This window comes from Manis pentadactyla, chromosome 16 (assembly GCF_030020395.1).
Source record: "Manis pentadactyla isolate mManPen7 chromosome 16, mManPen7.hap1, whole genome shotgun sequence".
Lineage (NCBI taxonomy): Eukaryota > Metazoa > Chordata > Mammalia > Pholidota > Manidae > Manis > Manis pentadactyla.
In genome coordinates this window covers 33,343,571-33,370,706 of record NC_080034.1, presented here as the reverse complement: position 1 = coordinate 33,370,706, position 27,136 = coordinate 33,343,571, and the positions used below count along the sequence as shown (strand labels likewise).

The 27,136-nt window shown below is 39.4% G+C and overlaps 1 protein-coding gene across 2 annotated transcripts in view; it reads right to left on the bottom strand.

Moving 5' to 3' along the window:
- The window catches only part of KIF6 (kinesin family member 6), a 349,101-nt gene that overhangs the window by 175,432 nt on the left and 146,533 nt on the right, over positions 1-27,136 (bottom strand). For both annotated transcript variants that reach the window (XM_036907154.2, XM_036907155.2), the window contains exons 11-13: positions 10,283-10,388; positions 9,273-9,417; positions 4,728-4,943 (exon numbers count right to left, since the gene is read on the bottom strand). In XM_036907154.2, the coding sequence (XP_036763049.2) occupies positions 4,728-4,943; positions 9,273-9,417; positions 10,283-10,388 (467 nt within the window). The remainder of the gene's footprint in view (positions 1-4,727; positions 4,944-9,272; positions 9,418-10,282; positions 10,389-27,136) is intronic.

The following is a 27,136-nucleotide window of genomic DNA, read 5'->3' as shown; positions in this document are numbered from 1 at the left end:
CTTTCTCTTCTTTTAAAGTGTTGTTTATACATTTCATCTAATCCTAATCTATAGACCCTTCAAATAGGAGGGATGCAAAGATGCATTTCTCAGAGATGAGAGGTAGCACTTGGAGTAAACCTCGGCTAACTGGTCAGTACTGTGCTCTGTAGAAGTAGGACTGGCCTTCCATGTACTGACTATCTCTTCAGTTACATTTATGGGAAAATGGAAAGATAAAGGGTGGACAGTTGCAAAAGAGAGGGTGAGAAGGATCATGAGATATTTGAAAAGCAAGAGGTGGACATTTGTGCCTGAAGCCTGTAACACAGCGAGCTAGAAAGGAATCGAATCTGATCTCTGTTCTTCGTCTCTGGTTACCTCATGGGTGAGTTTTGCCTCCACTGACTTCTCTTGTCTTTTCAACTTAGTGGATTGGGGATATTGACTGTTATAACCATAGCTTTTGGTCTAAAGGGTATTCCTTTGAGCAAGAGTAAAGCAAACTCAAGGAGCTGACTCCAGGTTTGAAGCCTCATCCTTGTCTGCCTGTACCTGTTGCTCATCCTCAGTGCCAGAACTTAGGAAGCTGGGAAGAGAGAGAAGAACCGAGTTGTCCATTACGCCATGAAGAACCTCTGAGGGCTCCCTTTGTAACATCCCTTCTTATTCCTACCTCTTCTCTGTTTCCATAACTCCTACCTTGGACTATTTGACTTACCAAACTATACAGTCAAGTCTCCAGGTGCCTCATCTCCAATATGCCCCAAAGACACTCCCAGAACACCTCCCCAGAGCACAGCTGTCACCAGCCCCTCTTTGCGCTAGTGGTTCCCTGGCAACCAGATGAAAAAATTCCCTGGCTTGGACTTCAAGAGTTTTCATAACATGGCCCTATTTACTCAATAAGAAATGTAAGAAATTCAAACAATATGAAAACATAATAAAGCTAAAAGGGGAAGTTCTCATTTATTCCTCTATGCACTCTCCCTGAAGCAACTATCCTAACAATTTCCCACTCATTTTGCTAGCCTTATTTCTTCTGACTTCCTGTACATCTCCAAGGCTCCAGCTAAACAAATACCCCTGCCAATGCTACATACTTTTCCTTGCTTTCCTGTTTCCAAGCCTTTGCTCATAATATTCTTTAAACCTGGAATGTTATAGAATGTTCTCCCCTTCATCTCTGAATGTCTAAATTCTACCAATCCTTTGAGACCTGACTTCCATGTCACTTGCTCAGTAGTGCTTTTCCTGACCTACTTATTAAAATTCTTCTCTTCTCTTTTGAATTTCCACTTGTATATAACACACTTGTTATTTTATTCTCTGCTCTTTGGGTACCAAGCCAGCCTCCACTGTTTAAATGTAACTCCCAGAGCCAGAGACTACTTCTCAGTTTGCCTCGTCACCTCCTACAACATACACTCTTGGACCTGCTGTGCACATAGTGGGGATTCAACACACTCTCACAGACTATGAGAAAAGGGCCGGGAGTCTCCTGGCCAGTGATATCAGCTGTGATGAGCAGGTTCTGTTAGCATCTCAAACAGTTAAAGGATGTGATGAGTCATCAGGGGCTTTTGGAATACTGACTGGTTCAGGTGGCTATTTGGAACCTACAGAGAACTTAAAACAGAAACAAACAACAATTTTAAAAAACTATAAAACTCCTGCTATTTTAAAGAGAACAACATGACTCTTTTTAAACTGTAGCACTGAACAAATCCCTGTCATTATTTGAAACCACAACAGACATTTAACCTCCAAAACAACAATAAAAAGCCCCAAAGTCCCTAACCTTCCTGGGCCTTGGCAGGCTGTGTGCACAACCACTGTGTGGGGCTCTCCATGAACCATGAACTCGGTTTCATTTTCTTTTAACACAAGAAATTTGAAAGGAGTCAATTTTAGCATAAAGTGGGGGTGAATGGGAAAAGGGGGGAAAGCAATCAAAGGGGAGACAGTTTCACAGCAGTCCCACAGTGAAAGGTCAACTTTACTTGTTTTCTGCACTAAAAACAGCCCCAGGAATAGCTGACAGAAATTGACAATCCCTACACAAGCAGAAATACTTTCAATACAACATGGTTATTAATTCTTTGTATTTGGTTTAGTTTACACAAGGTTCTTGCATATAAAATAATGCAGTAATAAAAGCCTAATCAGCTCCTAGGATCTCAAACATTGTAGCAAACTATCCTGTTACCTGTTTCTTTGCAGCATTGATTCATCCACAGCAATTTTCATCCTATCTGTAGTTTGGCCAAAAAGTAAAATCAACCCCCCACCAATCCCTCCTCCAAATGGTTAGATCATTATCAATCCATTTGTGAGCCTACTCCCACTAAAAGTTATTGCTAGAACTATATCCAATGACAGTTAAAACAACTCAAAAATCCTTTCAACTATGAGGCTTTTCTCCAAAACTCTTTTACTTCATTTGTACTTGGACTTTACAAATAATTTCCATTATTTTTTCAGTGATTTTTCTATTCAAAGTAAACCTAATTCGTTCTCCAAACAAAACTACAGTCTGTCTCGATAGCAGTTTCAAGGGAAGAAAAGAGTTACTGAGAAAGTTGACTGTAATTACGAGTTAGGAGAGAGACTATGAAATGATGTGGGGAAGAAGAATTACGAGAAGGGAGATGGTGTGGGCAAGAGAAAATAGAAACAGAAGAGGCCTGCCACAGAGCAAGGGGCTGGGCAGTGATGTCCCAGGCCATTTCTGCACAGGCACAATGGCGTGCCTTTGGAAAAGGCCAGTGATCAGAGTTCCTTCCATCTGAGCATGGGGTTACCATGGGCATGGCCTGTGACCTTTCATTCCAGCAGAGGTGCCAGTGCTATGTTCTCTAGAGTCAATAATACCAGTTGTTGCAGGGCCAGGGCAGGCACTGTTCCTTTCCTCCATGAAGAGCCTTGCCAGCCACCAGGACTTTTTAGGGGCCACTCCTCACTTGTACCCAAACATCCTTTAGTCACCCAGCCTTGCTACTCTACCTCCTATAAGCCTCTGATCCCTGTTCCTCTCTCGTCTCCCCCATCCTTTGGCCTGGACTACTATACTGCAGCGGCCTGCTAACTGGTCATGCGGAACTTGTATCCTCTGTCAGTCTGTTCTGTACATGCTACTCAATGTGTCTTCCAGCCTCTCTCCGAATCCCAACCATCTGGCTTTTTCAGTTCCTAAAAGGCTCCTTTCCATTGCAAAGGCCCTAAAAACTACTCAAGAGTTTCCTTGTGCTTGCAATAGCCCTTTCAGCCTCACTCCCCTGACCCCTATTCCCCTGCTTGGATCTTTTGGGTCTTAACTTGAGGTGTGTGCTCCCTCAGCAATACAGAGGCATACTTTTGTAATTAATTGTTGGTCCGCAGGTGCTGTGAGGTTAGAAGTTGTGTTTGTCCATGTATGTCCTCATCTGTAATATGAGGGCAAAATAAGGACTTTTAGGATAAGGATTCAATGAGTTCGTTCAAGCAGAGAACTCTGAATAGTACCTGATAAAATAATAAGGGCTCCATAAGCTTTAGCCATAATAATAATAACTAGTACAGTACCAAGAGCAAAGTGTGCTCAATGAATATATGTCGAATAAGTAAAGGAATGAATAAATTGATAGATGATCTAATGAATTCACTAATTCAGAGGGGCTCTTTTTGTCCCCATCAGCTGTTACCCATAGTAGAGTGTAGGAATGCCGTATGGAGAACAATCACGGAGAGGAGTAACTGCTTTTCCTTGTCTACTGCTACCATAAATGGTAGAAACAATCATTTTTTACTTCCTGTGATTTTGAATTCATCCTACCATGTTGCTAAAGAAATATTCAAAGCAAGGAGGCTTTAGAATTAAGATGTAAATGGATGTAATATCACAAAATACATTTCCAGGCTTCTCACTCTTGTCTTTATCAACTAAAAATTGTCCTTCTCAGTGAGTACCATACTCTAATTATTCCCAAGCTAGATACTTTAGAAACCCATGCATGACAGGTTGCACATCCCAGCAAATGTTTATATACAAAATTTCAACCTGTGTTGCCAAAAAAGGGAAGCTTTTCACCCCTTTGTTCTAGAACATTCCATACTTCAGATTCCTCAGTGTCTTCAAGAGAAAGGTCAGTCACATGACTGTATATCGTCCTCTGCTGGTCTAATAGAAAGACAAAAGTACACAAACCAACCTGGCCTTCCAGCATGGTTCTGTAGTTTCAGTACCGACACACTTACCAAAAGCTACACATGGGGAAGGTGCCTCTGAGCTGGCCCAACCCTGTCAGATCCTATTATCTGACAAGTTTTGTTAGTTTATTGTCCTGTAAGGTGGACTGTGGTAATATTCTTAAATGATTTTGCTGCTGATAGCTCATTTGGATGTAGAAATAAATGCTGTGTCATCACGTCAGTAAAGAACACCTGTCCTTATTCTTGCTATATTAGAGGAAAGCTTTTGCTTTTTTCTAAAGTGAACTTTTCTACCGTTGCCCTTGACTCATCTATTTCTGCCTCGGAACCCTATAACAATTTATACTCTCTTTCAGTTCAGTCATCAGTTTTGGAAACTAGTATTTAATTTAAAAGATCTGATAGCTATACAAGGTAATTCTAACAAATAAACTGTTAGAGGCTTCACCCTTGTATGTTTAAAACTAAAGGATGCTACTGTGAATTCCACTATGGAGGAATACTGGCATTTTTTTTAAAGGTTCTATAGTTTGCATTTATAAATTTTAAAAACCAACCTGTTTTTCTGTGCAGCAAACTGGATCTGGGCCCACAAGTGCTGACATTCTGGGCCTGTGTGGGAGCTGAGGCTAGTAAAGTCCTCGAACACTTTGGGTTCCCAGATGGGAAGGGTGAGCTCGGCGAGTGTCTAAGCTCACTGCTATCCATGCTGCGTAAGTGGAGAGCATCTTGAGCTTTCTTTTTTTCTTTCTTTAACATATTGACCAGAATATCTGAAACTTGATTTAAGGATTCAGTGACTCATGCTAGATTATAAGGATCAAAATACTAATGCTCCAGATGAGATTAATATTCCCAGTAATTTGTGCCATTTGTCACATGGTAAAGACTGACTAAAGGAAGACTTCAACTTACTCAAGCCCTTTATATAATTATGGACAGTTTAGGAGGCTATTGATCTCTCATTATATGAAAAAGTAGGAAACCCAAAGGTCTTTAAAATGTTCTGAGTTTAAAACAGTCAAGACTTAAAATTTTTATGAAAGGGTTTGTAAAAAGCAAAATGAACACTAAGTAGTAGTAGTAGACAACGGAGCCACGTATATATATCTCTGACTGAATAAGACTTTAATCCAGGAAGCTGCTCAGGAAGCTGTAGGAGGAAAAGAGGTAGAATGCCAGGACCTGCCCAGCTGGAAGGCAGATCAGCCAAATTAGTTCTGGTGGCCAAAGCACCCCCATGTCTGACATGTGCTTACTTAGCATACATTCAAATGGGGCTTACAGTAAACTTTTTTCAAAAAATCTCTGATTTTTGGTCCTAAAGGGAACTGAAGAGAGATAAATTAGTATAGACATATCATTTGAAACTGCACATTTTGCCAGCCACTTAGACAGACTGGGCACACTGATGATGGATAAAATCACTCCATGCTACTCTACTCTACTGTTCTTTGGGTTCAATAGGCAGGGGCTCAACGGGATTTTGGAATTGCTAAAAGAAGAGACTATAATCCCTCTTGAGAGTCTCAGAATTATAAGTACTTATGCAGTTCCAGGCCTTTACCATCCCTAGAATGGCTTCATTAAAACAGGAGACCAAGGAAATGGTAATATGGTGCTGGAGAGAAGACTGCTCTCAGAGAGGAGGGGGTCATCCAGCTACATTCATTTTGGGGTAAGTATGGGGGAATATTTGATCTCCATCTTCCTCTTCAGCTTTGACTCTAACTTTTGGGTGCCTTCTGGACACACAATCACTTTTTGTCTCACAATCCCTGATGTGGTTTCCATTCTTTGCCTTGGAAAAAATGTGTCCTTACCAAAGGTGTTCACAAATTCTGTACTGTCCAGGCATTGGCCAGACAGAGGGGAACAGGCCTTGCCCAGATCTTCTGGTCCTCCTTGTATGGAACCGATGTTCAATACCATCATAGACTTGGTTTGTCCACTGCAATGGCAACATCCATTCACTCACCCATTTATTGGAGCCGGTACTATGTGCCAGGCACTATTCTAGACAGAGGGACAGAACAGTGGAAAGGCATTCGAGTTTCTTGCTCTCATGACGTAGATGTCCCCAGGGGGAAAGACAGACCTCATACATGCACACATGCATGCACACACAAGCCATTAGAGAACAGTAGTGCTAGATACCTAATTTTTTAAAAAGGTCAAAGTGACTGAGTGATTATTCTACACTGGCTGCTCAAGAAAGGCCTTTTTAAGAGTGGCATTTAAGCTGAGATCTGAATGACAAGAACCAGCCAGAGGATGAGTACCCAAGCAGAGGCCAGTGCTGAAGCCCGAAGGAGAAAGGAGCTCGGCAGCGGTTCCCAAGCAGAGGCTGTTTTATCACCAAGGGATGTTTGGCCATGTCTGGAGATGCTTTTGTTGTCATACTGGAGTGGGGGCCAGGCAGGTGCTGTTACTGGAATCTAGCGTCCGGTGGCCAGAGAGGCTGTTGAATGTCTATAAGACACAGGACACCCCCCACAACAAAAATGTATAAAGCCCCAATTGTTCCAGTTGTACTGAGGCTGAGAAACCCTGTGCTAGAACAACCAGAAGGTCACTGTGGCCAAAGTCTAAGTGCAGAGACATAAGAAATACAGTCTGGGGCTGCCTGGGGGTAGGACCACACAGGCCTCGTAATTCGGAGCAAGGACTTTGAGTTTCATTCTAAGGGTAGCGGGAAGCCCTGGAAGACTGCAACCAGAGAAGCGAGATCCACACTCCGTGAAGATCACTGTGCGGACTGCTCTTCTTTGCTGCCTTCCTTCTCCCTTTCCTTTGCCATCTTCCCCTCCCTGTTCTGCTTACCTCGGGCCTCTGTTTTTGTCTAGTGCCATGTGGGGTACTAGATGACACCCCATTACATATTTTGTGAAGGGATGCCGGAACTTTCTTCAAACTGGTAATGTCACTGGAATGACACCACTTCCAGTCCCTTTCCAAGAACATTTAATGTCATTCACTGTCACTTTGCTTGCATTACTCCTTTGTTGAGCTCAAGCATTATCACTTTTTTTTTCCCTCTAAGCCATATTTTCCTTATTTCTCCTGTCACAGTCTTAGCATTCTTGGTCTACAAAAAAAGATATGAAAATAGCCTCCAGTCTGACTGTGGGAAAGTATGAAATTTCAGGGCATTTCTTGGTCATTAGCCTTTGAGAATAAACTTTGTGATGAGGGAATCTTTGCTGCTCTTTTTCCCTTACCTGAGTTTACCTGTTGTCCACAGTGTCACACCTTCCATTACATAACATTCTGCAGTGCCAAAGCACTTTTCGGAAAGTGGTCTTGCCAGCCTGCTCAGCCCACGAGGGCAGGCCTTCTGCTATTTTCCTTCCCATCAGGGGCAGGCAACAGCTTCCCCCATGGGGGTGTAGAGCTAAATGAATGAAGATCTGGCACATCCATCCAGGTGTGAACTTTAAGTCCAGTGTTCTTTCACCAGGCCTCCTACACACCATCATTTTGCATCTGAGCCTCAGAAGGAAGGGCCCCTGCTCAGGATATTCACAGTCAGTAAAGAAGCTAGGGTGGCCCCGCATGAATAGCGGTGTCTGGATTTGCCAGGGATGAAGGGAGATGATGTATACTCTCTCTCACTCTCTTTTTTAAATAAACATACATGAACAATCCTAGACTGTTCCCTCTCTGTCATATCTCATTTCATCCCTCCTATATGCATAGACATTCATAAACCCAGAAGGGGATTAAGAAATTGGTAGGAGCATTTAGGGAAAAGATCCCAAACTAGGACCAGGGCCAGGAGAAGAAGCAGAGCTCAGACTGGGGCTGGGGCCAGGGCTGAGGTCTAGGCGGGGACCCTCCCTGGAGACGGAGAGGGTCAGGGAGAGGAAAAGGAATGCAAGGGGACGGCACTTGTGGGCAGCGCCCACAGACAAGGGCTTGCGTGGGAGTGTAGCTCACAGCTGAACCTCCTGTGACTGGCTGGATAATAAAGCAGCTAAAACACACTTGAATGAGACACACAGGGTCTGCTAATACTCAACTAAAATTAGAGACTGAAGTTAATCAGGCAGCGTGCCTACCTTGTATGTGGTTTGCTTTTACCTCTTTATTACTGGATTCCCTTCGTGTCGGTTAATTCTATGCATTTTTCACATTAGCTGAAGCTAAAATGCCTTTTAGCAATTTTAAAAAATGAACAAAAAAAAATCTGTTTATGAAGAACTGACCAAAATAATTTCTTGTGCATGTTTAAAGTCTGCAAATGTAATGAAAATGTCAAATCTTTTACAAGAAGTTTGGAAGATAAAATAAGAAACAATACCGAAGAAATGCTGGGGAGCCCTGAGGTCTACCCACCCAACAGGGCCTTAGAAGTAACCACCTAGTCCGTAACAGGAGGCAAGCTGCCACGGGCTGCTACCACTTTCAGCACCCAAAATACACTGCCCCCTGGAGCCAGCAAGAATTCTGTCTTGAACACTCATCTAAACTCACTTCCAAATTTGGGAACATTTGTAAGAGGAACCTGTAGCAGCAGATCTGGCTTCTAAATAAAAAGTTACATTTAAATCAATGTCTGTTCTTCATAAGCTAAATACTGTTTGTCATTTTTCAGCCATCATTTCAGTTTCATTCACTCACCAACCAGAAATTCAGGGATAGGGTGAAGCTGTGGCCAACCTGGTGTCTGGTCAGCTAGCTAAAGATCACCAGCGAACTTACCTGGCTCAGGACGCAAACAGAAGAAGCACAGCAGAGCAGTCTTTCTCTATATATTTTAAATATACATATGTATATATATTTGAAATATATATATACATATTTTTAAAATTTAAGGTTAAGAGATGGTGTAAAAAAGCCCATACTTCTCAATAATCTGAAATATTCCCCACAACAGTAACTATATTGGGTTAAAAACAAAGTGAACATTTTTCTTTTATAACTCTGTTTTTCACTAGTTGCTACATTTTGTTTGCTGAAGGGAAACATCCTTCCAAATGGGAAGAAGCAATGTGAACTGGAAGGAAGGTGGGATGAGGCTGGGGGATGACATCTAGGGGTCCCCACGCCCCCTTCCAAGCCAGTAGAGGAGGAGTTTTGAATCACTTCGGAAAGGATACTGATTTCATTCTCTCTCTGCTGCAGAACATCTCGTAGCTTTTTATATTCTTCCTCTTTTATATTCACTGGTTCTTGGCAGTCTTGCTCTTTGATTTCAGAGGAGACTATGCTTTTTCCATGAATCTTCTTGTCATTCAGGAGTTTCTGTAAGATGAAATAAGAGCTTGGCAGCCATACTCCTATCCCAAAGTTCCTTATTTCTTTGACTGTTTCTGCCATGAGCAATTCCTTGCACAAATCAGGCGTGTGCACCCTTTGCTGCCCCTTGGTCTTTGAGATCCAGCGCCTTTGCGTGGCTGTGTCCCCCTTCTCTCTGTCCTCTTCCCCACCTCCTTCCTCATTCTCCTCTCTGCTCTCTCATCTCTCCTCCTGTGAACTGGGAATTCCCTGCTCAAACATTACCTCTTCTTGAACTTCTTTCCCTTTCTCCATAATACCCAGTCACTTGATGCACACTTTTAAAAATAGTTCTCATCACATATTATAATTATTATTTACATGTATGTCTTCTTGACTTATTCAAGTTTGCCTTCAATATCCCTGGCCCGTACAGACTCACAATAGATGTTTATTATTTTAGTGAAATATGCCAAATTACAAGGGAGGTAGAAATAAAGATTAATGATGGTCCCACTGAGGCATCATAAAAGGTAAAACCTAAGGCAGAGAAAAACAGGATTTACATGGATAGATCAAAACTGCTGGTGAAAATTGAAGGACACAATTCCCTTGCCATACCTTGAAAATAAATGTTTTTTGAACATGGAACTATTCTGTGTAGAAGGTAGAGATTCCTGGCAAAAGAATTAGAAACCCATAATCTCAGTTTATTCACTGGCAAGATAAAACCTCAAAAAATTCAATGATAATCACAGCCTTGGTTCGGAAATCATACCACTCTGGCCATATGGAACTGGGTCCTAATCTTTTAAGAGTTGGTTAACAAAGAAAGCTTTACTGTAGTTTGAACATGACAGGCAATAGCTTCTATTAAAGGAAATAAACTTACCTTTAAATGATGGAAACAATGATGAATTTTACGCATATCGCCGCCAACCTCTAGTCTACTTTCTGGATCCCGGTCTTCCAAAAAGGATGTTATTAGTTTTTCCAGCCTAAAAATACATAATGTATGAGAAGCAACTGTAAGCTAGAAACTTTAGATGTTCTAATGGCATTACTTGGTTGGTTAACTTTTAAAGAATGGAATATTGTTCCCTCTTGCTTATGGAAATAGAGTGGTTTGACTTGACTGTAAAAATTCAGGAGAAAAAAATAAGTTGACAAAGTGAAATCTGAAGTGATTCAATTATTTAACTAATTTCCAGTGCATTTTCATATGCAGTTTTCAATATAAGAACTGTTCAATTTCTACAGAACATGTATTCTAGCCAAGCTGAATTTCTATGTCCCTGTGCCTAGGCTGCCACCCTGCTAGAGAAAGTAATGAAAAAGTTTTCTTTTTATTGGTTTCATTAAATAATCATGCCCCTCAGCTTCAGCTGGCACCTCCATGATGCTCTGCAACCCTTTTAATCGTTCCTGGTTGACGGACATCCTTCCCGGCGGCCATTCCAACTCTTCCCGAGGCTCCCAAGCCCAGAACGATTCTTCTGGCCTCCGTGATGATGTAGCTTCTCTCCAGACCTGAGAAGGTCAAAGCTGTTACCAGGAGGCCCTGGGAGTTTCCTTTTCCTTCGCCTCAGAGCACCCTGCCCGTGCACGCAGGCCCTCTCCCTTCTTCTATATATTTTGGATAATATCCTTCCTCTCCCCCTGGGTTCTCTTCAGACTTCTATCAGGATTACCGCCTATTAATCACTTCCTTTCTCTTACCTCTATATCACCTCTCCATTCTGACACTTTCTGCTGTGCTACAATGACTTTCATGTGTTTCCTATTCTTATACAAAATAGGAAACAAACATCTCCCTTTGAAGAGACCATCCAACCACTCTATTCTGAAGCCGTATAGTTTGTAGCAGTATGCGTAGTAGTCCACATGGCATTCTAAAATCTGTGCACCACCTTACTTCTCCACTAGTTTATAAACACCATGAGGCAGTTCTTGGCTCTTACTCATCTTTATGTTTCCCCTTCCCCAACCCATATCTAGACAGCGCACACATTAGGTTCCTAATACAAACATGATCATTGGTTAATGAATTCGTTTCCATGGAAATTATTTCCCTGTACGTTGAGATGGAACTTGTCATAAGGAAGGTATAGGATGACGATCAGTATCTAAGATGTTAGGTGTCATAACAGACCAGCAGCATATCTTTCTCACAACATGAAAATATTTGTATACTTTCAGCATCTTTTTTAACTACACATTGCCCTTCTGTTACTACGATTCCATCCAAACAAGATACACTGATTTCCATCATAAGAAGTTTTGGATTTCAGTCTCTCTCTTCCTATAATCTGTATGACATGTGACAGCTGATGTTGACCAGTGTGATGATTTACATTGTAATTTTTAGAGAGTTTCTTCAGGTGGAGGGATACCTGTCATTTGCATTTAGCTGACTGACATCATGATTCTGCAGAATGGAGCTTCAAACCACCAGACATACAGAGATATTCATTTCTGATACAGAGATATTTTATATATTACAAAATACTGTTCAGGAAATGAATCCTAAACAGTACAGATGTGAATAGATTAAAAAGTTAACACTCCTCTCTCCTTCCTTGGCACTGTTCCATCTTTTTTATTTCCTCTTGATACCTCGGGGAATACAGTGTTCACCCTTGAAGCATGCTCCATCTCTTAATGAAGTGGATGCCTCTATCCATATGTGTTTGTAGACATTGTTTTTACAAAAGTGAGATCACACTCTGAATAGTGTTCTGCACTATTATTTCCCTAAACAATTTACCATGGATAATCTTCCATGTCAATACCTGTAAAGCTATTTCATTTTCAATGACTGTATAATATTCCCTAGCAGGGGTGTATGGGTCCATGATCCTCCCTTATGGACACTAAGACAACATATTCATAGTAGTTACTTTCCTCTGTAACTGATGAGGAGGCCTGGATCTACAATTATCATTTAATGAGGCTTCACTTACATATAGTAATGTTTATTTACTTGTATTTTCCCTGAACACTTAGCAGAAATTCTTGAACTTTGACAATCACCATTAGTTCTAGGATAATGTCCCATTCTCTGGAGTAAAAGCATTTTGATTTCCAGCTTCCATAAAATTTCCAACAGATAATATTAGGTTAGAAGCAATGGTCAATCAATTCTTCCTTCCTGCTTTTCCTTTAGAAAATAACTTCTTCTGTACACTTTGATCATAAAGTTTATATTCTAGGGAACACTTCATGAAGGACGGCTGAAGTGGAATCCTAGTTCACAAGAAAGCACTTTAAGACCTGAGCCTGGGAATTGCTGGGTGACCACACACAGTGTCACTGGGCTTTGCCTACTCCATCAATAATGTAAGATACAAGGAGGATACCACAGAGATGATCCAAAGAAATGGTTAAGAACTTCTGCCTAATTAAAGAACTGGATTGTTTTACCCTTTCTGGGACTCAGTCTGGTACAAAACTAAGAATGAAGATCAGGCCTTTTGACATGCTTTCTTTTCCTCAGTGCTTGAGACCACTGAGCCTCTTCAGATAAGAAAAACTCCTGGTCTTTCTTTCAAAATACATTGATTTATTGTTGAATTAATTTTCTTATCAACCCAGGACTTGGTCTAATAATTAAAATGCAGAAAAATGCCTAATTCAGACGTTTCCGATGTACTCCTCTGGTAGTTCAGAGTGAACGATTGACCCCAAATTCCCTGCATTTTCCTATCTCCCAAAATAGTTCCTAAGTTCATACCTAGTCCCTGCTCCCACTGAGGGGTCTCCCAGATGCCAGAACTCTGCTGGATAGTGAAGAACTGTTTGCATAAAAGGCGCTCTAAGGAGGCCAAATGAGTACAATAAGGTCTGTTCTTTAGGAAAAGCCCAAGTAAACAAGAAACTTTACTTTTTCACTAGGAGAAAAGAAGGGGAAAGAATCCGAGGGGAGAGAGAAAAATAAATGTGTGCTATTCTGTTCTAGTTCATATGGACAGGAAAGATCATAAATAATCTACATGTCTGAACACATAACCTGGCTGATTATGGGTGACGTGGTGGATGTTTGGTGACTATACCCATCTCCACCAAACTGACTGCTAATGAGATACCTTTGACACTCTCAAGCCTAGTTCAGCAATTTGACTGTATTGTAAATGTTGATAACTGACCACATAATAAGAATTAACCATTTTTCCTAATACGTGCTTTATCTCCTTGAGACCTGTTGAAAGTTGAGTCAAGATTATATACACATCCTTTCAGCCCTGGGAACCAAACAAATAAGTTAACTTGAAATGTTAAATGAAAGAGTAACATCCCTTGATGGTCAACTGTATTCTGGCCACTGTGCTAGTGACTTCACACGTTTTCTTATTTAAGTGGAAAAAGAATTTAAGAAAATATAACCTGGTTCTCTTTCTAATTGCATTCTCCCAATTATTTTATTAATACTTTTATTGAACATCCAATATGCATCAGGCACTCTCATGCACATTTTGTTATTCATGTGTACTATAAACTTGTAAATTATTTTCCTCTTTCATAGATAAGGATGGGAAAACTCAGAGAAGTAACTTGCATATTGTTACAAAGTGAGGAAAGTGAAACACTGGGATTTAAAATAGGTATTTTGAGTCAGGAACCCTCTTTCCACACATATCACCAAGACTCTCAATCAACTCAGAAAAAATCTTCTACTTACCATAATCTCTAGTATACTAAATTTGTACTTTCAATTCAGAACTTTCTTGCAGACTTTTTTAGGAAAAGCCCAAGTAAACAAGAAACTTTACTTTTTCACTAGGAGAAAAGAAGGGGAAAGAATCCGAGGGGAGAGAGAAAAACAAGGTCAACAAGATCATCAAATAAACCTTGTGTCTGGCATCTCAAAGACAAGAATTTTTAACAGGATGCAACAGTGGGGGGCAAAGGAAGGCCTTATATTGATTAACTTTGCTAACAAGACAGGCTTCTTTTATGGGGTATGACCCTTCAAAACATACAGTATTGGGATAGCATGTAATTTACAAAAGAAAGCTCAGAAAATAATAAATTCACAATTTATGATTAACTACAATCCACAGGACATGAAAAACTGAAGGCTGAGATTGTGCCAACAGGACTATGACCAAAGACAACTATACAAATATTTTTCAGGGTCATTAGTTTCATGTTTGTTTTTGTTAGATTGTGCTGAAAGAAGTATTCCCAACTGGCTAAAAGGTAGTTACTTCAAGATTTTTTTTTTTTTTTTAGAATTCTCCGGTCTGTGACAAGTATTATATATATTATATGCTCCCCTAGCCCTTACCAGCAAGTGAAAGATGTGGACCCTCACTTGCAAGGAGTCGAGTTTAATGTCAGCCACTCTGTTGGCATGAGCTCTTTTTAATAACAGTCAGGAGCTAGAAAGGTCATGGTTTTGGTGATGCAGAGGAAATTCCTAGGCAGAGTTTACGTTCAAGATTTATCTTAGTAATGCATATTTCCTTTACCTCCACAAAAGCAATTATATGGCACCTCAAATGCAGAATTACACAACTGCTTTGATAGTTTGTGTTTTGAAATAGCAAATGTGAAAAATCCAAATAAAAACTCAGGTTTGCTCCTTTAATGGTGAGGATATGGCCCATTTATATGAAAATGCATTCATGGCCATATACTTTAGTTTGTAGAAGTTTTAAAAATTTTGAAATCATTTAAAAATATAAACCAGAACAACTTTAAAGATATAAAAGATATATATTTTTTTGTTTTTTTTTGGTTTTTTGTTTTTTTTTTAGCATTTTATTATTTTTTCTGAAGACATTTTAAAAGACTTCTGAAAAGTTTTAAACAATAATTTTGATTTTGTCAGTCAAGATATTAATATACCCAATTAACTTGAAGGGATAAATATCTTGATATGATTAAACATCTTAACTTCAGTAAACATAGAAAAGTTCAGTGGCTTAGAACAAATTTAAATAAGAGATGAAAGTAATATAAGTTAATCAATCCATAGATATTAATAACTATGTCTTTAAATTCTACATATATCTTTGAACCAACACTTTGTTTGCTATAGGGAAACAGTATGTTATTTGATTTTAATGTAAACATGAATACTTATCACATAAATACATAATAAATAAACTGACTTACTGGAAAGAGAATGGTGGTGTGGTGGGATGGGAACAGAGAAGCTATAGCAACCAGGATAGCTGGTATCAGAAAAGTATAAAAGACAAGTCACATTCAGGAAGGCAGCAATGACAGTCAAAAGAAACAAGGTAGAAAAGGTTTCCTATCATGATGGCAGAGACTGGAAGATCTATGAGAGAGAAGTTACCCGGGGTTAAAGCTTAGAGAAGAGTGCAGTGGGCACACACCCAGGGCAAGGACCCGGGAAAAGATGGATCACAACAGCATGGGGATAAGCTACGAAGGGAGGCCACCTGAAGAGAGTGTGGAGATCAAACCTGGGGAGTGAAGCAAGAGTTGGGGAGAGAAGAAGGAGGTGGCAGAACAAGGCTAGGAAGGCGGGGCAAGGAGAGGAGGTGGTGCAGAGAAAGGGGGAAGTGAGACAGAAAGACCGCAGACGGTAGGGCCAGAGCATACCTATGCAACAACAGTTAATGGGGAAATCTGGGGCAATGGGGACAGCTGGAAGTGGGCTGGGCTCTGCCATAGTATATATTTCCATGGTTAGTTTACCAACTATAGACTTGCCTGGCAGTTCATCAATTTGAAGGAGTATTGAGAGCTTTATCCACCCTTACTTTTTTTTTAACATTTTGTTTATATTGCTCCCACTCTGAACTTTTTCTTTAATTCTTCCTTGTATGAAATTTGTAGACAATATTAAGAGACAAATACTTCTCAGTTGATTCCTTTAGCAAAAATTTTAAATAACAGCATTGATTTATGTACAAAAACAAAGAATATATATATTTTAACTAGACAGAAAACTTGTAAAAGTTTTAAAAGACATTTAAAAATTTTTTTTTATGTAAAAATATTAAGTAAATTCTTGTGGTTATATTGCCATTTGATATCAAATAATCTATTTTATTCTATCATATGGAAAATAGTATATAGCTCTTTGGAAACATGTTCATGTAATATTAAATCTAAAGCAAATTTATGTAAATTGAGTCATACATACATTATCATCAAGTTCTGTATTAGATTAAAGATGGGTTTACAAGGTAAAGACAGAGACCCTAAGAAGCAGTAAAAATCACAATAGGGAATATTGGAACCTTAATAAATTAAATGTTTAAAAGAAAATGACCATTCAGTTGTTAAAATAATGATGCAGGGCATATATTAAAAAAAAAAGTACAAACTTAGGGGACAAGAAGGACAAGAACACCGGGAATCTTATGCTCCTGAGGGGGAAGATGCAGGACTGTAATCTCTTTCTAAATTTATCAGTAAGAACAAATCCAGTAAAAGTCCCAAGTACTTTTTCCAGAAAAAATACATAAACACACATAACTCACAACATTTTGTATGTATCTTGGGGGTCAAAGGGTCTACAAATCCCCCCAAATCTATGCATGGGCCCCATAGAACCTCAGTTGAAGATGTACCAATATATTGATATGAGATGTCACAATTGAATGAAAAACACAAGTTAAAAAATGATAAAGAAAATATGTTATCATTAAAATAAATACTTATACATATTCATTGAAATTTTTGAGGATTACAACCAAACAACAATGGTTGTTATCTTTAAGTGGTGGCATTACAAGTGATTGCTATCTTTTTTCTTTTCCTTTATGTGTCCTTATTACTTTTCCACAGTGAACATGAATTGTTTGTAAAATTAATGATAAAACCCCTTCTATTTTCAGAGCAAAACTTAAATAGATAAAATCTAAAACTTACTTTATAACATTTCAAGTTACTTTTCTTGAGGCTAATGCTACGGGAGAGGGAGACACCTTACGTGGTATTAGGTCCTTGAAATGAAACCCAAAGCTGTTCCTCCATTGCTTCCAGACATGTTTGATTTGTTGATAGGATCTAATTATTTATTTTACGGTCCTGATTACAGCAGTTGGTGGCTATTCCTGCATTTGTTTATCCATCCTTTGAGCAAGCTATCACGAACCAGGTGTTAGACGTTGCTATAATTTATTATTGCTGTAAGTGCACATTTTCACACTGTGGGTTTTCTTTAAGTGGTGTAAACCATATAAAACTGTCATTAGAACAAACATTTGTTTCAGGAAGTCTTTAAAAATATTCAGCTCCATACATATGCAAGCTTTTCCTGTGAAAAGGTTATTGGGGAAAGCAGGAGAGACAAATACTCCTTCCCGGTTGTGGTGAAGGGTCTCATTCCTTCTTCTGAGTCCCCAGAGCTCTCAAAACCCAATGAACAAAAAGCACTAACATTGAGAAAGCATTAAATAACTAGAAGAATGAGACATTACATTCATGCTTTCACACTCAAGACTTTCTAATTTAGAATTAAGTACTGGGACTTCTGATGAAAGAGTTGCCTAGGCCAAAGAATCCAACGTGTCAACTGTAGTCCAATCAATGCACTGTCGTTCACACCTTGTCCCTTTTTCATTATCTGCTTTTCATATTCATTCGTTTGTCTTATTAGGACCCAAAACACTTAAACTTCAGGAGAATAAAATAATTGTTAAAGTACAGAAACAACCCTGACACACAGACAGGCCTTTTTAATCATATTAGATAACTATGTCTTAAGAACTCAAATGCTTCCATAAACTACCCAAGGATAATTAACACAAGCTGTAGACCATGCTTTTAGTTTTGGTTTTAATATCCTCAAAATATAGTGTCAGGACCAAAAAACACTTTGTACTCAAGTGGAGAAACCTCATCTGTAGTGAATTACATCCCATGAATGATTTCAGAGATCTGATTTCTTATAAAAGAGAGAGAGCATTAGCCATTAATTACCTTTGGGATATTTAATCCACAAAGCTTAGGTTATTGCTTTATAGCCAGCCATTATTAGAAATTGGGTAAGAATGGCTAAGATCCAAGAGATGTGAATTCAGGACCACTTCAGCAGATAATCTGTCAATTATTATTATTATTTTTTAGAACAGTGCCTGATTCCTTGGGCCTCTGCTGTTCAATGGTGTGAATTAACCATCTGGTAAATACTGACCATGGTACAAGATGTTCATCAATTCTCTACTCACTGAGACATTTTAGACAAGAACTGCATTTGGGGCTTAAAATTTTCACGGCATAAAGGGAGATTCTAAGAAGATGGGGAATAAAAATCAAAGATGCGCTAACTCCTTCATTCTTATATTTATTCAGAGAACATTTACTCTGCTTCCTATGAACCAGGTATTGGGTACGTAAAGGTGAATGAGGCACATCCAGGTCTGTTCACCTTAACTTCCCCTAGATCTTTATCTTTAAAAATTTTTGAGGCAGTATTCAGCTGTCCTTTTAAAAGAAGGTATACACATAAATATCAATTTGTTGTTTTTAAGGCAAAAATCATTCATGGAAATTGTGCAAATAAAAACTGATCACACAAAAAACTGAAATGGGGTTCCAAACATTGCATCAGATACACATATACTAAAAAAATTGTTATTTATATGACGTCCAGGTTTAACTGGATAGCCTGCATTTTCATTTTTAGGCTACCCTGAGCTGAGAGCCAGAAGGCCTACAGGCATTCCAGCTTGGAGCTGGCCTGTGGATGAACGAGGCTGGGCTGTGTGGATGTAGGCTTGCAGGAGGGCCTTGACAGTTGCTGGGGTTAACAGCCCATTCACTAGTAAAAAGGCAGGCAAGGCCCAATGCCACCACACTGCAAGCATTGCCCACAGTATTTACATGCTTCCCCACTAATAATACACTACATTTTGATTTTAAAGCTAAAAATTCAGAGAGCTAGAAAGCTGTTTAGAGCCCTTAGGGAGCCAGGATCTGTGAAGACTGATTTTCTCAGGAAAAAAAAATCCAACTTGGTAGAAGTCTTTTGTATTGTAAGTCAGTCACATCACTTCTCTGGATCTGTATGAATCTGTAAAATAAAGAAGCCAGACTATGGCTTTGCTCATATTGATCTTTCCTCTATGGAAATATTCTCCCTGTCCAACTTTGCTTTCCTTTCTAAATCTTGCTTTAATTCATGGGTATGCTAAAAGTCATCCCTGATCTTCCTACTCAAAAGTAATTTCTGCCCTTGAATTACCCCAGCACTTGTGTCACTTACCACCTTTTACCTTGTATTACAGATATTCACATATTTGTCTTCTCTACAAGACCAAAGCTCCCTATAGCCAGAATTTGTCAGGAATTAATCTTTGTAGTCTCCACCCTTCCATCCAACACCAAGCACCTCATTTTGTTTAATGTCCCAGCTTTGGGGTGAGGACACAGCCTTTTCTGTGTGCCTCTGAGGAAGCAGCCTGTTTAGGGTCAATCTGCAGAACTCACTGGCTGAGCAGTTTGATTCAAGTCAGACCCTCTAAAATTTCCTTTCTTTGTACAGATCTGAGCTGTAGCAAACAGGAGTGGAAATAGCTAAAACAATGAAAATACTATTGCATACACACCTGAGGTAGCGTAAATGAGGTAGGAAGTCTCTGCATTTTAAAGGGCTGACTGGGGACACTTACAGAGTGAGCAGACAGGCTGCCTTTACAATAAAAGCATAGATTAGCATTTCAACTAGAAAGCATGACCAGTGTGGGTGCAGAGGAGCAGCTCACCTGAATCACAAGACAAGGAAGAACCAGAACCACGTGTCTTGCCTGAGGGTTTCAGCCCCGGGCAAGTTCACTGTGGATTTGGTGAGACCAAGAAATGATAATATAATGTTCTTGGGGTAAAATTTTGTACCTGTTTTTATTCTCACAGCAGTAGGTCAAGCACTAGAATCACGTCTGCATCCAGAAGCCTGCAGGTCCATAATCCACTTCTGTCTCTGACCCCACGCAAAGCACTGGGTGGAGCTCTTTTAGAGTGACTCAGTCAATAATAGCTCATTGCGTACAGGTGTGGAAGCGGTAGCCTAGTGGTAGGCCAATTACATCATCAAGCGGTTTAGGGTCACCTGGGATCCTGGCCACTGGAACTTCCATTTTCCCCACACCATGAAAGCCAGAATCAGAAGAAACCTTACTCTAGGAGAGGAAGAACAGCTAAAACTAGATCTACATAGTGAGTTAGCACAAACCTAAATATGATCTGCAAAGAGTATTTATGAAAATGAGTTTAAGTCATAAAATGTTTTCTAAGAAAAGAACACTGAGAATGCTCAAACATGAATATCAAACTCAAACATCTTAGAAACAAATATTGGGCAACCCTTGTTTTCCTAACTCAGTGAGGAAACACGGTGCTCTGGAAGTTCAAAACTTAGCTCAGCCCAGGAAGCAAGCACTGCTCAGCACCTGGAGAGGTGCCTGGAAGCCATGAGCAGGACAGGGTCACCCCAGGAGGCCCCCAGGAGCAGCAATGCCCTGGGTTTACCAGATCTGGCATGAGGTGATGCCAGGGTTTCTCCCCAGCCATCTGAGTTCCTAGTCGTGTGACACAGTCAATGAAAGCCACATGCAAACATGTTTCTGAGAAACAGTGATACTGACTAACAAACAAAAAAATCCCATACATTTCCGCAGTTCTTCTTTGGCTGATAACAATGAAGAATGAAGGAATGAACTTTAGACAAGTTAGTCATTTGACCCAAATGGTGGCTAATAAGAAAAATTAGGATCTGTCCCTGTGTTTCTAATAACTACCTCATAGGTTAATGGCCCCATGATTACTTGAACTGTGAGGAATTTCATTATTGGCATGAACTCTTGAGTTTTATCAGCTGTGGTTACTTTTACATAAACTGTCTCATATTAAAACAAGCACTGGTTAATATACTTCTAACACACCAAAAATGAACCAATGGCAGTGGGTGGATATTTACTTTATTCTCTTCTCCATTTTAGTTCAGAAGCCAGCCCCTTAGGATGGAAAGGGATAGGGGACACATCTAAGTCCTTTCCTTGTCTCTTATCAGACATTCCAGATAAGACCATTTCTCTATGACATAACCAGGATGAATGAGCAACAGTTAAGAAAACCCCAAATTCGAGATAGACTTTAGTTTCTGATAATGAATGATACAGAAAAATCAAGCCAATTGTAGACTACTGCTTGCATCTTACCTTGTAAACTCCTTAAAAGCAGTTTAAGTCATCACTGTAAACCTCACATCTTTGTGGCTCAAGGGCCACAAAAGAACAGTTCTGGAGACAGGCAAAACAGGATTCAAATCCTGACTCTGCATCTCATCTTGCTAGTTGAATGTTATTTGTCTCACGAAGTTACTGTGGAATTTTTATTGGACTATGTATATAAAAAATGCAATGCAGTGCCTACTGGCAAAAGTTCAATAAATGGCATTTAGTTTTATCGTAAGTATTAAATGTTTGCTGAGAGACTTGATTATAACTTATGGAAAACATTATGAGTTAGAGATTTCACTTTGGTATCTTTTTTTTTCACTTTTCCATCTTTAACATACTTTTAAATGATTTCATTTTTGTCTGATCATAAAGTGATGCATGTCTAATGCAAAAAGTTCTGAAAATATGAATAAAAAAGGATTACTTCAATCCTGGAACCCAGAGATAACATGGCACAATTTTGGTGTTTATCCTTCCAGACTTGTTTAGAAGCATATATACATATAAAGTACACATGTAAATTTTTGAAGTGTTCCCACATCAATACATATGTATAGGTCTTCACTGACATTGATAATTGATGCATTACAGTTCATTAATGTTTTGTAACCCAGTTCCCTATTATAAAGGGTGTTGTGATAAATATCTTTATACGAACATCTTTGTACATTTGTCCTGAAAGACAAATTTCTAGAAGTTAAAAATTGTACAAATGCTCTCAGGGCTGTTCAGTAAGAGGGAATAAGCTAAAAACTTTACATGGGATTGGTCCTAGGCCTCAATGCCCGGCTTCTCTGTCCACTACCCCACCACTGGTCCTGTCTACTCTACCTTCAGTTTAAAAGCTGATTCATGCCCTCACTGATACAGGGTGTCATTATCTTTTCAATCTTACCAAAAAGATTGGCAAAAAAATTGTACCCCATTTTAATTTGCATTTCTTCCATAATTAGCAACTTTTTTTGTTTCTTGATGGTTGCTTTCTTCCTCCAGACTTAAAGGAAAAGTTATGGCTACTGCACAGAGAACGTAAGAAAAAGTGAGATGCGGAAGGAAGAGGAAATATGTAGCTGCAAATTTCAATAGGTTCTTCAGATAAAATAGAAAAGTAAATATGTAGTGCTCTCTGACTAGCACATGTTAGTTGACTGATCTAGAAAGCACACCAATAAGGAAAGAACTTGGAAAGCACTAATAGTAGTAGGTGGGTTTATGAACAATAAGGAGAAATCTGATTTCTTGGATCAACTGAAGAAATTATACACCAGGCAGTAGCTATGTGGGCATTAAGGGTGGCACATTTTTGAGGCTGTGGCAATGGCTATCAGCATGCTCAGTGAACGATAAACACAGAGAGATCCGCTAAGGAAATTAGGCTGGAAGGATGGGACTGAGAGTGAAGAACACAGGCACACCCTGGCTACTGCAGGCTCCATTCCAGACCACAACAAGAAGAGTATCACAATAAAGCAAGTCAAATGAATTTTTTGGTTTCCCAATGCATGAGAAAGCTATGTATTCACTATACTGTAGTCTAGTAAGTGTGCAATACTATTATGTTTAAAAAAATGTATATACCTTAATGTAAAAATATTTTATTGCTAAAAAATGTTACTGATCATCTGAGCTCTCAGGGAGTCATAATCTTATCGTTGGTGGAAAGTCTTGCCTTGATTTTAACGGCTGCTGACTGATCAGAGTGGTGGTTAATGAAGGCCGGGGTGGCTGTGGCAATTTCTTAAAATAAGACAACAGTGAAGATTGCTTCAGCTATTGATGCTTCCTTTTATTAACGATTTCTCTGTAGCATGTGAAGCTGTGCGGTGGCATCTTACCCACAGTAGGACTTCTTTCAAAACTGGAGCCAGTCCTCTCAAACCTTACTGCTGCTTTATCAACTAAGTTTAAGGAATGTTCTCAATCCTTTGGTGTCATTTCAGTAGTCCTCACGGCATCTTCGCCAGGAGTAGATTCCATCTCAAGGAACCACTTTTTTTACTCACCCATACGGAGCAACTCCTCATCTGATCAAACTTGATCATGAGATTGTAGCAGTTCAGACACATCTTCAGGCTTCACTTCTAATTCTAGTCCTCTTGCTGCTTCCACCACATCAACAGTTAACCTTCTCCACTAAAGCCTTGAACCCTTCAAAGTCATCTATGAATCAACTCTCTCTAAACTCCTGTTAATGTTGCTATTTTGACCTCTTCCAATGAAACACGAATGTTCTTAATGGCACCTAGAGTGGTGAATCCTTTCCAGGGGATTTTCAATTTCCTTTGCCCAGATCCATCAGAGGAATCACTATCTATGTCAGGTATAGCCTTATGAAATGTATTTCTTAAATAATATGACTTAAAGGTTAAAATGACTCCTTGGTCCATGGGCTGCAGATTTTGTTAACAGGCATGAAAACACTATTCATCTCACTGTACACCTCCATCAGAGCTCTTGGGTGACCAGGTGTATTGTCAATGAGCAGTAATATTTTAAAAGGAGTCATTATTTTCTGAGCAGTAGGTTTCAACAATGGGCTTAAAATAGTCAGTAAACCATGCTGTAAACAGATGTGCTGTCATCCAGACTTTGTCATTCCATTCTTAGAGCACAGACAGTGGATTTAGCATAATTCTTAGGGGTCCTAGATTTTCAGAACAGTGAAACTTTGACTTTAATTTAAAGTCATCGGCTGCATTAGCCCCCTAACAAGAGTCAGCCTATTTTTCAAAGCTTTGAAGTCACACATTGACTTTTCCTCTTTAGCTATGGTAGTCTTAGATGGCACCTTCTTGAAATACAAGATTGTTTCATTTCCAATGAAAATCTATTGTTTAGTGCAGCAACCTTCATTAATGACCTTAGCTAGATCATCTGGATAACCTGCTGCAGCTTCTCCATCAGCACTTGTGCTTCATCTTGCACTTTGATGTTACGGAGAAGACTTCTTTCCTTATACTTCATGAACGGACCTCTGCTAGCTTCAAACTTTTCTTCTGCAGCTTCCTCACCTCTCAGCCTTCACAGAATTGAGGAGAGTTAGGGCCTTGCTCTGGATGAGATTTGGCTTAAGGGAGTGTTATGCCTGGTTTGATCATTGATCCAGACCACTGAAACTTTCTCTGTATCAGCCATAAGGCTGTTTTGCTTTCTTATCATTCATGTGTTCACTGGAGGAGCACTTTTAATTTCCTTCAAGAACTTTTCCTTTGCATTTACAACTTGGCTAACTGTTTAGAACAAGAGGCCTAGCTTTCTACCTATCTCAGCTTTTGACGTGCCTTCCTCACTAAGCATAATCATTTCTAGTTTTGATTTAAAGTAAGACATGTGACTCTTCTTTCCATTGAACACTTACAGGCCATTGTAGGGTTATTAATTAGCTTAACTTCAATATTATTGTGTCTCAGGAAATGGGGAGGCCTGAGGAAAAGGAGACAGACGGGGAACAGCTGATTGCTGCAGCAGTCAGAACACACACATTTATTGATCAAACTCACAGTCCTATATGGGCATGGTTTGTGGAGTCCCAAAACAATCACAGTAGTAACATCAAAAGACCACTGATCACAGATCAATGATGAAGTTTTGAAATACTGTGAGAATTACCAAAATATGACACAGAGACATGAAGTGAGCAAATGCTGTTGGAAAATTGGTGCCCATAGGTGCTTGATGCAGGGTTATCACAAACTTTTAATTTGCAAAAAATGCAGCATCTGCGAAGTGCAATGAAATGATGTGCAATAAAACCAAGTATGCTGTACTCTGAGGAACAGAGCACAAGACTGCCCTGTCTCGAGTCATCACTGAGCTTAGCTCCTTATTAGAGTTAGGTCACTAAAACTGGGGCAGGTTGTTTGCTTCGCAATCAGGGAAGGCTAAGAGCCTGTCCTTGGTTGTCTTGAGGATGTCTGTTTTCTGCCTGTAGGGATGTAAAGGTAGGCAATAAAGCTCAGCTTCTGCAACAGTGCCGTTGAATGCCAGATAGGAAGAGCTCTGGATGCCTGGGCCATGTTCAGCTGGAGGAGAACATGGGGAATACTTGCATGAGGCACCTTGCATTTTATTTTGGTGTGCCTTTGTTGTTGGGAGTTGGACGCATGCTCCCAGTAACTCAGAACTCAGATTTACATGTTATATGGAGGTAATTCTCCATTATGTTGTGCCAAACTAGAAGGGTCTGTGAAACTACCATTTTTTGATAGGTGTACCATTTTTCAATAGGTATAAAATTAAAAAGAAGTAGGATTTGTCCCATTGTTTAGCTGAATACAAAAGTAATTGCATCTCATAGAAAGTAAATGACACAAATTATTCTGGTTCCATGGTTCCATACTGGGGCATCATTAACTTTATTGGCACTAGGATGTCCTGCACTGGGGTTCTTTAATATATAGAACAAAAATCTTTGGATTTTGTCATAAGTTTTCATGAATAACAGTGGGATATATATCCATATTGTACAGAGAAGAGAGCTGAAAAATAAAAGCAAAGTGTCGAATTCTATATCTCATGCAACTTGGTAACAGTTCAGAGTCCTTAAGTTTGCTTTGATACTATGTATGGATAATTCTTGAGGCAGGCCACCTTTTTGCCTTTTATTTAAAAAGCTGGAGCTATACAGACAGCTTTTTGGGTAATTAATTAACTTCCATTAAATCCTTTAAACTCCTGGTCTTTATTGTCCATTTTGTACATGATCATTGACATGTCTTAATCTTTACTTTTTTTTTTTTCAAAAGCAGATGTCATACATCTTCACATAATTCTTTCTGGCCAGGCACCATGCTTTCTTTATGCTTCTGCTTCTCTGACACTTTCGAGCACAGTGCTATGCTGTGCTTAAAAACACTCATAATTAAGGCCCTGGGGTAGATCTCAATCTTCACTTTTCAGCAGCTGCAAGGCCAAGGAATGGAGTAGATGGAAAAATCTCAACACCTCTTCTCCTAAGCCTCAGGGGATGAGGCTAAGACAAACTGTTCTCTCTGAACTCTAGCCCACAGATTTGTAAGCAAATGTGACAAATCAGAAGATATACCCAAAGGTTAGGTTCTTAGGGTCATACAAAAAGTTAGCACCCCCTCTAAAAAACAAGCAATCAAACAAAATCCTTCTCAGCAATAACAACAACAGAAACCTCAACTCATCTTGCCAATTTATAAGCTTTTAGCATGTTCACTAACAGTTTTATGTTTGTGTATTTTTAGTACAACTAGTACACAGATGTTGAAGTGCTAAATTCAGAAAATGGAAAACAGGGTTTTGTTGGCATTTTCAGCATTTGAAAGAAACACTGAACAGTTCAAAGTAAACAACCGGGAAGTACCTGAAAGAAATATTAAGGTATTAAATTAAAGTGTTCACGTCAAACGTCCACAGACAGATGCAGGGAATTCCAACTGGCAGGAATCCTGAAGAACAGGGTGGAGAGAACAGGGGCTCGGAGTATATATCTTGATACTGGACATAACATTTATAAGTCCCTTGCAAAGCCATCTAGGGGAAAAAGTCTTCACCAACATCATTCAAGCAAGAGGATCTGCCTTTTACTTCTGGCATGTTTCTCATGCACTCAG